This window comes from Anolis sagrei, chromosome 1 (genome assembly GCF_037176765.1).
Source record: "Anolis sagrei isolate rAnoSag1 chromosome 1, rAnoSag1.mat, whole genome shotgun sequence".
Taxonomy (NCBI): Eukaryota; Metazoa; Chordata; class Lepidosauria; order Squamata; family Dactyloidae; genus Anolis; species Anolis sagrei.
In genome coordinates this window covers 42,412,454-42,427,726 of record NC_090021.1, presented here as the reverse complement: position 1 = coordinate 42,427,726, position 15,273 = coordinate 42,412,454, and the positions used below count along the sequence as shown (strand labels likewise).

General features: G+C 40.1%; 1 protein-coding gene across 3 annotated transcripts in view; it reads right to left on the bottom strand.

The window, feature by feature from the left end:
* The window catches only part of ALK (ALK receptor tyrosine kinase), a 759,925-nt gene that overhangs the window by 40,692 nt on the left and 703,960 nt on the right, over positions 1-15,273 (bottom strand). For 2 of the 3 annotated variants that reach the window (XM_060754129.2, XM_060754130.2), the window contains exons 16-19: positions 12,115-12,297; positions 8,962-9,063; positions 6,988-7,140; positions 3,755-3,862 (exon numbers count right to left, since the gene is read on the bottom strand). In XM_060754129.2, the coding sequence (XP_060610112.2) occupies positions 3,755-3,862; positions 6,988-7,140; positions 8,962-9,063; positions 12,115-12,297 (546 nt within the window). Of the gene's footprint in view, positions 1-3,754; positions 3,863-6,987; positions 7,141-8,961; positions 9,064-12,114; positions 12,298-15,273 lie in introns of those variants that run through there. The other variant, XM_060754131.2, reaches the window with a different exon arrangement.

Below are 15,273 nucleotides of genomic sequence, written 5' to 3'. Positions count from 1 at the left end.
CCCAGAAGGTGTTATTGGGGGACTCCTGTTCAACGCCACAGCCGTTGACCTGTGGCGTTCCTCAGGGTTCCATCTTGTCCCCTATGCTGTTCAACATCTACATGAAGCCGCTGGGTGAGATCATCCGGAGTTTCGGGGTGCGGTGTCACCTGTACGCAGATGACGTCCAACTCTGTCACTCCTTCCCACCTGCTACTAAGGAGGCCGTCGAAGTCCTGAACCGGTGCCTGGCCGCTGTAATGGTCTGGATGAGGGCGAACAAACTGAAATTAAATCCAGACAAGACAGAGGTACTCCTGGTCAGTCGCAAGGCCGAGCAGGGTATAGGGTTACAGCCTGTGCTGGACGGGGTCGCACTCCCCTTGAAGGCGCAGGTTCGCAGCTTGGGTGTGACCCTGGACTCATCGCTGAGCCTGGAGCCCCAGGTTTCAGCGGTGACCAGGGGAGCATTTGCACAGCTTAGGCTCGTGCGCCAGCTGCGCCCGTATCTTGGGAAGTCTGACTTGGCCACGGTGGTACACGCTTTGGTCACATCCCGCCTCGACTACTGCAACGCTCTCTACGTGGGGCTGCCCTTGAAGACGGCCCGGAAGCTTCAGCTAGTCCAACGCGCGGCAGCCATGTTGTTAACAGGAGCAGGGCGCAGAGAGCATACAACGCCCCTGCTGTCCCAGCTCCACTGGCTGCCGATTTGCTACCGGGCCCAATTTAAGGTGCTGGTGTTATCCTACAAAGCCCTAAACGGTTCCGGCCCAAAATACCTTGCAGACCGCATCTCGGCCTACGAGCCCACGAGGACCTTGAGATCATCCGGGGAGGCCCTTCTCTCGGTCCCGCCCGCCTCACAGGCACGTCTGGCGGGGACGAGAGAGCGGGCCTTCTCGGTGGTGGCCCCCCGGCTGTGGAACACCCTCCCTGTTGAAGTTAGACAGGCGCCCTCCTTGATGGCCTTTCGTAGGAGCCTGAAAACTTGGCTCTTCGAGCAGGCCTTCAACTGAGTGTTTATCATTGGAACGATACTGGAATGGACTATGACTATGAAATTGACTATGACCCCAGGATTTGACGAAGCGGATTTTTAGCATAAGTATATGTTATGTAGTAGTAGTTTGTATGTATTGTCGTGATTTATTGTATACTGTCTTTTCTATGTTGCTGTTCACCGCCACGAGTCGCCCTAGGGCTGAGAGTGGCGGTCAATAAGTGCAAGTAATAAATAAATAAATAAATAATAAATAAATATGTGTAATATTATGGTATATATAGTAGGTCCAACATGATAGGCCTGCTTTGAGTTTTGTTTTAGAGCAGTGGTTGTTGTAACTCAGTGTGTGCCTCATGTATCTACTTGTGCTAGTAGGAGGAAACGAGGCTTGGAAGAGGAAGACGCTCAGCAGCAGCTGAAGCGCATTAGGGACATGTTCCTAGAATCTAGTGATGGGGAAGAGTTTCAGGGGTTTACTCATGAAGAGATGGAGATGGAGGATTACCGTGGTGTAAAGCGAGTAGCACGCAGTTCAGATAGCGATGAGGAATCCATTTTCAAGCGTCTTAAAGAGATAGCAGATAGCTACGGGTCTGAAAGTGATGATGAAGAGCTTGACTGGACTAGGGTCCAGGAGGTTCAGGATGTGATTAATGCTCCAACCTCCAGTGATGAGTTCCAAGGGTTCACAGACCCATGGGTTTCGGATACTGCTTCTCAGGATGCAGCCCGGAGTGCAGACTGACAACATTGGAGGGAACGCAGTTCACCTGTGGAACTGGATGCACCTGGAGGTGAATTTAGTGATTCTGATGGGATTCTGATGGGTCCATCATGTTGCAGTGTTGTGTACCTGTGTATTCTGCTGTTAACTCTTGCCTTGAGTCCTTGCATCCAGAATCGTGTTTCCGTGACCGTGCTGACTACTTTGCCTGCCTTGGAACTGTGAGTCTTGTCTCCTGCCTTGACCTTGGACCGTCTTGACTATTCTGCGATTCTGCCTGTCTCCTGCGTCGACTTCGGACCGTTCCTCATACTGCTTTTTGCGTTGTGATTTTTGAACTGCCTGTATTCCATTCTTACCACGAACTGTTTGTCTGTTTTACTTCAGTTTCCTTTTTTCTTCCCAGACTGCCTGGGTTGCTGCCTTGTTTACATTCCTGCAAGCTGCAGGCTCTTTTGTTTACATGCTCTGCTGATAAGAGTCATTTGACTTGTTAATTTGCCATTAAACACCTTTTGTTAACCCTTAAGCTGCTGTTTCGCCTCGTTGGTCCGCCTGGGTCTTGATAGTGGTTCTCAACTTGTGGGTCCTCAGGAGTTTTGGCTTACAACTCCCAAAAATCCCAGCCAGTTTACCAGGTGTTAGGATTTCTGGGAGTTGAAACCAAAATATTTGGGGACCTACAGGTTGAGAACCACTGTTTTAGAGAATAAAGCATGATTATTACTATCATTGTCACCATCATCATCTTTTTCCAAAGATCCTTCATTTTGGTTTAGAGGTGGTAATTTGTTAAAAAAACTATTCAAGTTATTTTCTAGCTGGAGTGGAATTTGAACAGAGATCCTGCAAGGGGAAAAAAATAATCAAAGAGCCTATTTGCTCTACTGCAAAACTGATAAGGAACCAGTCAAAAGAATATTGCATGTGTGCCGATATGAGCATAAAGGGGCCGCGGTAGCACAGTGGGCTAAAATACTAGCTGCAGAAAACGGTTGACTGGAAAGTTAGTAGTTTGAAGCCACTAGTCAGGATGAGCTCCTGCTGTTAGCTTTAGCTTCTGCCAACCTAGCAGTTTGAAAACATGCAATGTGAGTAGATCAATAGGTACAACCTCGGTGGGAAGGTAAAAGGCACTCATGCAGCCATGCCAGCAAACATGACTAGGAGGGTCAATGGACAACAAGCTCCTCAGCATGGAAAAATGGAACAAGAGCACCTCCCCATGGCCAAAGTTGAGCATCACCTCCAGATGCCAAAGATGGAAAGGGAAACCTTTGCCTTTGTCTGTACTGTGTGCCATTGTTGTTACTGTATAAAAAGGCATTGAATGTTTGCCTATATATGTGTATAGTAATCTGTTCTGAGTCAGGGAGATAGAGCAGAATATAAACAAAGTGTATTATTATTATTATTATTATTATTATTATTATTAAATAATTCTACAGTCTGCAAAACAAAGCATCCACTGTTGTAAATTACACCATTAATCAATCTGATTATTTGTTTTATTGGCTACCTGTGACAGTGGAATACCCAAAGTAAATCCAGTGGCAGACCTGGGTGGATCAAACCCACTGAAATTTATGACAAATGCTAGCTGCAATTTACAGCAGTACCGTTGTCTTCAACTGCTCTTCCTTAAAGAGAATTAACACTGAATTTTGCATCTTGCAAGCCATATAAAAGTTTGCTTGACTCAAATTCTGCATTAAGGCTTAGTGACAAACATGTAAAAGCATTTAAATGCCATATCATTTAGATCAGGCATGGGCAAACTTGGGCCCTCCAAGTGAGTTGGACTTCAACTTCCACAATTCTAACAGCCTCAGGCCCCCTCCTTTTCCTCCTCAGCTGCTTAAGCGGCTGAGGGGGAAAAGGAAAAGGTCTGAGACTGTTAGGAATTGTGGGAGTTGAAGTCCAAAACACTTAGTGGGCCCAAGTTTGTCCATGCCTGATTTAGATGGTTAACGGAGGAAGATGCACTACATACAGTGACTGACTATGGATGATTTCTGCAAATTTTAGATAAACAGGGACCTCACCTATCATGATCCCTGAGAAGGCCAGAATGAGAGATGCAACAAGAGCAGAAGTCACTACAGACAACACCAAGGAGAGAGGAGGGTTCTTCGTTGGCTGCACCATTTCAGCTGCATAGAAAGAAAAGACATTTGTTATTCTCCATGCCCATCATATAATTTAAATGTACTTTTAACAAAATAGGAGCTATCACACATGACATTTCTGAAATGTTGTAGAAGATATTTGTTCAAGTTGATACCTACAAATAAATAAACACACACACACAAAATTATAATTTTGAAATTGTGAGGCTAATGCTATTAGGTTGAATTAAATGTAGTGATAGAAATAATGTCAAAAATTATTGAAAAAATGTTCTATAATGTGTTTTTCAGGTTTCAGGATACTTTAGGTGGAAGAATCCTGGACTGATTAGAATCCTGGCAGTTGGAGCAGAATTTGTATGTTTTTGATTTGTATACAAAAAAGAAAACAACATTTTTTTGCACATTAAGTGCAATAGGATATATTTTAGAGGAAAGAATTGGCCAAACCACCTCTGATTATGCCTTGCCTAAGAAATCTCTATGAAACTCATGGGGTCATCATACGTTGACAGGCAACTTAGAAAGCAAATACACATACAAGTTCTAACTATAGCATTTTCTGCATAGGAAATGCTGCTTACTTTCAGGACCCACTTACAAATTTGCAAAGAATCATGCCTGAACTGCAAATACTCTTTGAAAACTGGGCAATTTTTGAAGACAATGGAAAGAAAACCACACATTGCTCCCTTTGAGAATAGATTTGGCACAGAATTATATTGCTGGTAGAACACAATGAATAAGCAATGTAGGCTATGCAAGATCAAAACAATGCACACAATGTGCACAATTTACACTTTGAGAACTTTATATGCACGGTCACTTCATCATCAGAGAATAAGAAAAGGGGGACATCTTCCCTGTTTGCATGCAAATGAAGAATACTGTTGTGCTGAGATGGTAAGATGTATAAGGTGAAATTGAAAGGACAAAGACTGGATAATTGTGAGGGAGATTTAGTGCATACCCGTACTTCTGCATCCCCCTCTCACTGTATTCTTACCACATGAACCTGCCTGAATAATGCAGTCATCTTTGAGATACCTTTCCAAGTGCCCTTGTCCTCTCAGAATAGTCAGGTGGTAATAGGAGACAGGGCTTTCTCAGTTGTTGTGGCTTGTCTTTGGGAAGCTATCTCCATGGAAAGTAGCCTAGCACCTCTTACATCTCACTGTCAACATTTCGTAGTCAAATATTTCTTGGTCTGATTTTAGTTCTATGCTCCCTTAGTTTCTATTATTCTGGTGTTTTATTATGCTTTAATTCATCATGGAAAAGTTCTGGTTTATTTATTTTCTGAAGGCAGTGCACATAATCTTCCACAAAAACCATGCTTCCTTGTCTTGGAATAAGAGGACACAATGGTGAATTCTGGGGGAGCTTGACTAGTAAAATAGCAGGCATGGGCAATGGTTCTAAATGGTGCTAAAGTACTTACAAAACTAAAGTTCTGGTGGTGAAAAGTAGGGGGTGTTGGTGCTTTGCTTCTACAGTGTTGATAAAATTTCTGGTGGTGAATTTTAAAACTCTATCAAAACTTTCAAAAATTTGCAATAAATGGCAGTTCCTAATTGGTTCTGTCATAAAAATCCCCAATAATGAAATAATAAATTTTAAGTTTTGTTAGAATTCTGAAATTTTCACCACCACAACTTTAGCAACACTGTAGAAGCAAAGTACCAGTACCCATTAATTTTCAACACCAGAACTTTAGTTTTGCAAGTACTTTAGAATCATTTAGAATCATGGATTGCATATAACTATAAAATAGAATAGGCTGGCTCATTTTTACACATCTTGGCACAGAGTTTGGACTACAATTCCCAGAATAGTCAGTTGCCATGAACAGCAGACATTCATTTGATGTGCTGTGCTATTCTTCAGCATGCTTTAATAAGAGATTAATTAATCTTTCTTTAACACAGCTCCCTTCTTACAGTTTAGCCTTTCCATGGGCAAATTAATTGTTTCTGATACAAAGGGAATTCTTTCTTTTCTTTAAAATATTTCACACCCCTTCCATTGCTCAAATACCTACATTTACTCTGAAACTGTCTGCTGCTTTGTTTTCTAGCCCTGCCAACTTAACATTTCCACTCTCCCAGTTTTTATGACTTTCCTCTCATCTCCACTGAGTGCTGGTGTTAATTTCCTAATCAAAAACCATCTATTTCTATGATCTTAATTGAGAAAGTGGAACAGTGGGCTATTGGAGGTCAAAAGACCATGAGAACTGACTGCAACAGAACTTTTCCCTCCTTTCCACATTGCATAATGACAACTGGTGGAATGAAAAGGCAGGGAGGAGATGAAAGGCAGGATTACAAAACAGGAGAACAATATTCATAAAAGGAAACTGAATCCACCAGATAAAAGAAATGAGATAAATGAAAGTGTGTGCCTAGGTGTTTTGGAGGAGATGTCTTAGTTTCATCTAGTTTTGAAAGAGCATTTGGGCACATTCATACTGAAGACTTTTACAACCCAGCAGAAACCTGTTAGCTTGGGAATCAGAACTTGATTCCATTTAGCACCATGGTTAATCCATACCTGTTGGCTTGCTGATATACAGCCTAACCACCAATTAGGAACCTTGTACAACAAAGACAGATGTCTCAGTGGAAAACTTGACAAGTTAATTGTGGGAGTGAAGGAAAGTAGGGCTAACTCACACAGTTATGTGAATATGTGACTCTTGGACTCTACTACTGTAGCCTCTTAAACCCCTTACCAGAACCCCTAGATCCCCTAATTCTTTTAAATAGTGCAATTATAAAGCATCTTTTGTTTGAAATCCACAGAAAAAGAATTCCCAAATGTGCAAAAATACCAAATAAATCTCCAAAATCTTCACACCTCCCACCTTCCAATATTCTTTTTTGGTATAATGTCACCTTAGTCATCATTTTAAGCGAGATTCTAAATAAAACTGTGATATTTTGATATACTGGGAGGGGTGCAAATCACATAGGCACCTGAGTGGATGGGATAAGCCTCTTGCTCACTCCTACTTTGCAAGTACAACTGGCTCCCACTTCATTCAACACACAGAGGTCAGGAACAGAAAGCAAGGGACTGTGCCACAACAAAACACCAGTTCCCATTATCCACATGATTAATTTGGGAAAGGACCACTGACTTCTTACCTGAGCAAGAGATACCATTGTCAGCCAAGACATATCCATAAAGACAAGTGCAAACAATTTCCTGCGTCTTCGCATCCCTATAGCATAAATCATGGGCACAGTGGCTGCAGTTCACATATAACTTGATGTTGACTTCCCCATGCCCCTCAGTCACTAGGGAAGAGGCAAAAAAAAATGTTTCTCAGACTAAGATTTCCACATGACTGGAAATGTTACATCAGTGAAATATTTCCATGGGAGATCTGAAGTAGTCTAATTAGGAAGGTAGCCATGCATGTTTTATGAGGACCAAGTTAACACTTATAGCAAAGGATTTCCATTGGGGGACCACCTGGAACATGTTTTTGGTGGCATGTACAAGTTGCCTTTACATTAAGAATCCTGTTGGCTGAAACTGTATTTCTTTATCTCATAGAGGTGGCTGAATGGTAATGTAAGAATGAATACATACATTAACTTACAACTGAATATATGTCTCAGGCACATCCACATGCACTATGGCACAGGATCCACAACTCCTCTTATGCATTCTTGAACTGAATAAGACATACTGTCTGGGACAAAAATGTTCAAGTGCTTTAGTTATTTCAAATGTTTATAACCTTAAAATGAAATTTTGTATGTTTTTGGACATTTTCCTATTGCATGGGCAAGTGGGGAGTGAGTCCAAGTGCGCCAAGCACAGATTGTGCAAGGTAACAGATGTTTAATGGTAACAATACAAGGTGAAATGAAATAGTGATATCTAAGGCAAAGGACAGCATTAACTTCAATGCTCAACATTGTGTATACATCAATACCATGATATGACTGCTGAACAAAGCTTACATGACTTGAGAACTAAATAATTTAAATATAAAGTATAAGATAGTATTTTGTGGAGAGGTATGGACACAACTCTAGGTTTGGTTCAAGCTGCAGAAGCAGTTGGCACCATATGTGGGTTTGCATCCAGACACTGACCAACCCGTCTGTTGATCAATGAACCCATTCTAACTGGCCTAATGCCAGATTACTATAAGTGACCTGCAGGGAAAAGTTCAGATGGGTGGAACATCCCAATGGGCCACCTATTCCCCTCTTCCACCAGGCTTGCAGATGTGGCTTGCAGACAGCCACATGATAGATCTGCTGTGCCCATCCCCCACCAAGGTCCTCATATGATTCCAATGGTAAAAATCCATTGCCTGTTGGACATAGAACTCCACGACCTGGAGCCAGGACCTATGCCAACCTAATGTGTCATGACAAGAGAAAAAGAGTGGGTGGATGGGGTGCCATTCAGGAGATGACTGCTGGGATTGGCCAGCAACTTGGGATATATGAGGCTGCAGCCAACTTGTGTGATGGGTCTATTTTCACTCTGATCTTCTTGGAATCAACCAATCAGTTCAAACTGATTAGCTGCCGTCTCCGGCAGAGGGAGCACGAAGTGGAAAACCTAGCTGTGAGAAAGCAGCTGCCATCTTAGACACCTGGAAGCAATCTCACCCATCCTATAACAACTCCACAAAGCGATAAATGTGTTGGGGCCATTTAATATTAACCTTTTTGCTGTTTTTAAAGAAATTACCTAACAAGCAATGTAAAAGTTATGACCAAAATAACAAGTCACAAAACTTGCTGCTGCTATTGTTATTCTATGCCTTCAAGTAGTTTACAACTTACAGCAACTCTAAAGTAAATCAACAATGGGTTTTTCTAGGTTTGAGAGTGGTCCACTCACCCAAGGAGTTTCCATGGCTGAGTGGGCAATCAAACCAAGGTCTTTGGAGTTGTACTCCAACATTCAAACCACTACGCTACATTACAGCTCAAGTAACAAAACTAGCTTAATTTTTTACAGATGGGAAACAACATTGATGGTAATAAATTACTTGAGGGACTACTTGGAGTAAAAATAAGTTTTGACTTCTCATGCATTCTTCTATAAGCACACCATTAAAAATAACCATCTTTGATTGATAATGGTACCTTTTAATGCAGGGGTAAACAATGTACCATACTGGATATTTAGAAAAGAAACACCATCCTCTCCATCCATCTCTGGATCATTGTCTTCTGCTGCATTGCCACCTATAGAGAAGGGGAAATTTCTTAGAAAAAATTGCACTGCTAAGTTTTAAAATTAGACATAAAACCAACAAAGGGGTCCTGCAACCCCTTAACCAGATACCTGTACTAGCATTCTGGCAAATCATCATCATCATCATCATCATCATCATCATCATCATCATCATCATCATCATCATTGTCTAAAGATGAGGGAAAGCTGTCTGACCTCCAAATTTTATGCCACGATACAGGTTTTCATCTTTGAGGTGTAACAAAACTTTTTAGGTATTTTTAAATCTTTTTTTTTTACATAATACTAACGTGGCTGCTCTTCTGACATTTGTCACCATGATAGGTAAAAACATAATACCAACAATCAACACTACAAAATAAAGAGCATCTGACAGAGAAAAGGGCATTCATCTAGCAAAACATCCAGGAAATGCCATAATGGGTCGCATTTTAATGCACCTCCAGGCTTTTAACTTTCAGGATTTTGGTTTTATATGACTTTTGTTGTGCTAATGAAGCAATAAATGTTTCAGCCCAGTACAAGGCAGATGCACTGAGCACAAAGATTATAAGTCTGGAGAAATGGTATAAAATAAATCTCCAAATAGTTGTTTCATTGAAATACCAAAAATGACAGGGTACGTAACAGTTAAGCTGACACACCGAAGCAGCAATAATCTGAAAGCGTTTCTCTTTTATCTTTTTAGTCTTGTCAACTCAACTGGAAAGGAGGAATGTGGGTTTATATGACTGTTTTGAGTAAGTGATGTCATACAGATTCCAGGTCCGTATCGTACAATAATACTCCTTTCTTATCACTCATTCTTACTCCTTTCTCTGTCAATCAGTCAATCAAACTATCTATCCAAAGTGATATTTCAATTTTTATATCTCTTGATTATATATAGATGATAAAAAAGGACATCTGCAGATGTAATCACATAACAAGCATTTGGTTTCTCAAAAACAATGCACATAATATGCATGCAGTTAAATGGGGTTTTGTAATTATCTATCACTTGCTTTCTCTGGGTTCATAAATTTTGGTAGTTTCAAATTACTATTTTGGAGTGGCAACTGGTGTGTTGAAGTCATCTCAAGGTAATTTATGAGGCTTCTTCTGCATCATCTGCCATATGTTGAGAATAGGGTTTGCTGCATCCTGATTCAAACAACATTTAACATTCCTCAGGATGTGACATATCCAACCATCCCATTGAGCCAGAAGAAATCAGTGTGTTGGAAACATACAAGGAAGAGGAGCATGTTAATCTAGTCCTTCCTTAACTGTTTTGTCATCTTGTACACTTGGAATATTGACTTCCTGAGAGATTTCTGGATTTCTAGAGGTTCTCCACATGATTTTGAAGAGGTTTCCAAATATTCAAAACCAGGGGGAGAACTTTCATGGCTACAGGATATTCACCTCTTCAAAAAAAAAAAAAAAGCATCTTCTATGTGAGGGAGGCCACAGTGATTAAAACCAAGAGAATGGGGGCTAGTGTATTCCTCTGTATATGTTTACATACATTTATTTTGAGTGCTTGAATAGGTCTCTGAGATTCTTCACAGCAAATAACCAGTCAACAATCATGAAAAATACTACTTCATAATGACTTCATCACACCTGTCCCACATTACAGTCAAAGAGATAGCTTGTAACGTAAGATGTAAAAGACCACTCAGAGAAGATAAGATGTAGGATAGTCAAAAAGATTGAAACAAGTAGGGAAGACTGTATTTTCACCTCTTAAAGATGACTATGACTTGAACGTGACCAGTTTTCAGTGTCTGAAGATGTATTGTAAGTGGTCTCTAACACTGCTACTTTCATTAGCTTCTTTGGCAACTTCCAACAATTTACCAAAGAGCCTAATATTGTCTGTGAAGACTGAATTACACACTTGACTTCTGGAGGTTATTGCTACTAAAGCCGAGGTATATTTATGGCACAACAATCTTCCTGCCAAATGCACCCTGAGGTTGTAAGGCACAGAAAATGAGTCCACTTATTTCTCTCTCCACCCCGTGTTAAGAAAGAGAAATTTCAAGAAAATACAATAAGGATTCTAATTTTTCAGCAGAATCTTGCCTTTTTATGGCATGTCTTCCTACAATAATTTCTTATGGTGAAGATCTGGTGAATTGGGGTTGATTTTGCCTAACAGTTTACTACATGAACTGTGCAATCCGAAATGACTAGCATTTGAACACATATGTATTGCAGTAATTTGGCAAAGTTGCAGTACAATTGCAAAGATTTAATGTCATAAATTAGTGCCACAGGAACCTCTACATACACAAAATCACACTAGAAAAAAATTGCCTTTCGTTTACAGGATACAGGGAGCAAGATTGTTGTGTCTATAGCTTTTGATAAAATTCCATATAGCTTTCTTTTTAAAATCTATGAAAAATCTATGTGAAAATCCTCACATAATGTTACCTAGAGCTAAATAACAACATATATACATATACAGAGGGTCAAGAATTCTACAGAAGCCATCCAATATTTGTAACAGAAAACCCGAATAATGCATCTCTTGGATATAGTTCCTTGTGAATTTCTATTGCTATAAAAAGGAGATGGTGGCATAATTTGTTTATAGATTAAAGCCACAGAGAAAAAACAATGGGTGTTATTGTAAATTGCAATTTGGTGTCTAATCATACCTGGAAAATACTGATGCTTCTTATGAATGGTAGAAATTCATTGCACTACCGCTTACACTCCAGTTTTGGATTCTTTGGCTAGAATCATCTACCATTTTAGAAGTTGAGTCTATTTGAGGTGGGGGGAGTGGGGCAGGTAACAATTTACATAGTCAGGATTTTGAAAACAAAAACCCAAACAAATCTAAACCATTCTGGCAATGGACAACCAGACTGGTGTAATTATGGACAGGTGATGCAGGTTCTTTGACCCCTTGCACAAACACATTGCATTGCATAACATTAAAAATATAGATACATATAGGTAAGCCAGTATTGTTTCAGCATATATCTGAGCATTAAAACTAAGGGAAGGGAAGGGACACCTTGAACACAAAGCCACTTTACCTATATATCCTCCGCCTCCTCCACCTGAGGAGCACCCCCCGCCACCCCCTCCGAAACCCCCTCTTGTCTCCCACCCCCACTTCTTCATGGCCTGGGGGCAGGATTTTCCTCCGGTAGCGCCTTCCAGCAAAGACTTTCCCGACCAGAGGAAGGAAGTGTTATCATTCCAGCCACCTCCACCACCTGTAGTTTAAAAAAAGGAAAAGCAACTTGTGTAAGATTCTGTTGCACTGGGGAAACACAAGAAAGAATGGGAAAAACAGGCACATGCAAAGTAAATGCCATATATATATATATATGCAGAATAACAATGAAACACTTCAGTGGCAGAGATATTTTAAAAGAAATGGAGTTGTGTTGTTTTTTCCTTCATGTTCTATTTTATTCCCCTTTGAACTGAATTTTTAGGATGCAATTGTATAGTCACCCTTTTCATGTCTTATAATACCATTTGTACTGCAGACAATTTGACCTCATGGTGCCAATGAAGCCACTACCATAATATTTCAACGTTTAAACAATAACCCTATAACATATAAACATTTCTGTACAGAAAAACGTTTTCTGTGCAGCACAACCATGTGCAAATTTTGTGTTAAGTGCCCCAATTGCAGCAGTTTCTATTCAGAAAAAGGTATTTTCTGCGCAGAACCACCAAAGGCAAATTTTGTGCAAATTACCCACATTTAAATTTTGCGAAGATCTACGTTAGCTCAGGATTTGTCTTGAAAGGTTCTGTGAAATACTAAGGGGGAAAGCTTCTCTATTGTTTGAAATTTTTACTGATTTGGCTAATATCTCAACAGGCTTAACAATCATTCTCCTGTTTTCAGATATACTATGATGAGACCTGAGAGAGTGTAGTGTTCAGCCAGTCATCTAGAAAATGTATTTATTCTACAGAAATAAAGAATGAATTAGTGCTAGCCATTGATTTACATTATTATTTCCATTTTTTTTAAAAAAATCTTTTCATCTTAAGTAGGAAAATACCCAGTGCTATTCAGGGTATTTGTTCTGGAGCTAAGGAGGCAAACTGGTGGGTAAGGAGTTCAAAATAAGATTCTAAAACAAAATGGAATCTTATTTTGTTCCTTGATATCTGTGGAGGCAATTAAGGTATCCAAGTAAGGGATATGGTAGAACATCCTCCCTACCCCCAGTCCCCCAAAAAGAAGAGGCTGGGTGTTCATGCATGTGTGACTATAAAGGCATAGACACATTTCTATTTGGAAAACTGTAGCCAGTAATGAAAACAGAGGAAACATTGATCAGAACATGACAGCAGCTGCATCGTTACAAACTATAGTTGGTACTTGAAATAACCATCATAATTATAGTTAAGAGGGACATTGGGAACGAGTGGCAACAGAAGATTTTATATTGGTGGAGAAGTGAATGATTTGTGAAATTTAATTCAGAGGTTAGAGAATTTTTTCAAGTTACTGAAACTGACCCTCAAAATTGGTTTGGCACCATTGACTGCAGCTTGAAACTATTCACCACCCATTGCTTGGAATGGTAATAACATATTATACTTCAGTTTATGTAAAACTAGAAAACAAGCTGCATTATGTTTATTTATTTACTTTATTTATTTACTTTATTTCTATACCGCTTTTCTCAGTCCTCAGGCGACTCAAAGCGGTGAACAACATCAGTACAAAATATCACAAAACAAGTATAGGGCAATTAAAAACAATTATCACATAAATCATTAACATCAGTATAACAATCATTAGCGCCTCAACAGTAAAATCAGAATCCAGTCTCGTCATCCATTATTCCGTATTCCTATGTTCAATAACACTGTTTAATCAAATGCTTGTTCGAACAGCCAGGTCTTCACTTTCCTCCGAAACGCCAGCAGGGAGGGGGGCAATCTGATATCTGCAGGCAGGGCATTCCACAGCTGAGGGGCGACCACTGAGAAGGCCCTGTCTCTCGTCCCCGCCAAATGTGCCTGTGATGCAGGCGGGACCGAGAACAGGGCCTCCCCAGATGATCTTAGTGTCCTAGTCGGTTCATAGGAGGAGATGCGTTCGGAGAGTTAAGTAGGGCCAGAACCGTTTAGGGCTTTATAGGCTAAAGCCAGCACTTTGAATTGTGCCCGGTAGCAAACTGGTAGCCAGTGGAGCTGGCGCAACAGAGGAGTAGTATGCTCCCTGAGTGCCGCTCCTGTTACCAACCTGGCTGCCGAGCGCTGGACCATTTGAAGCTTCCGAGCAGTCTTCAAAGGCAACCCCACGTAAAGAGTGTTGCAGTTTCTACTAAATTATAATTTTTATTTCTAAATAGATGAATTCATTAACATTTTGCTATGACTGTGCTTTTGATATGTACAGTCATGACAGAGAATGAAAAAAATATTGATTTTTCTACTTTTATAGTATGTGTTTGCATAAGCATTTTTACAATCTTGCATTAATGTGGCCACATTGGGTCATATACTTCTGGTCTGACTATGTAGCAATATGGAAAAGCTCCCATTTTCTGAATCCTTAGTAAATATGTATGGTGCCTTCAAGCCACTTCTTGACTTATGGCGACCCCATGAATTTCATAGGGTTGGCATAGCCATGGAACTCTTAGAGGTAGTATTCATGATTTATTTCTGCTAATAGAATTTAAAAATCCACTAGCTGAAAGCAAAAAAGGTTATATTCTGCAAGTGTTGCTAATCTGAGTTAAGAGGTTTCACATTTGTGGCTTGTTTGAGATTAATGTGAAATCACTCAAAGTTAGCAATTATAGGGTAGAATTCCCAATCTAATATTTTTTATTGTTGTTTAAATCTTTAGTGGAGTAAAAAAAAAAGTGAAAAAATCTGCTGAATTGGTCTAAAGGTCATGCTTTTTTTTTTTTTACATCTTAAGCACATTTTCAACTATTGTATGTATATATGTATATCTGTGTACGCACACACATACACACACACACACACAAATGGAATGTCTGGATGACTGGATATAACATCTTTGTATGGCAAGAACTTTTAACTTGAGGATGAAAAATTGCCCTTTTGGACTACAACTACACGATCCTCAGTTGGCCTGAGAGATTCTGCTGGAGGAATATCGATGTATTAGAAGGGAGGTTCTGGGAGTTGCAATCCCAAATTATAACACTTCCAAGCTGTGAAACTAGGCATAAATTTCA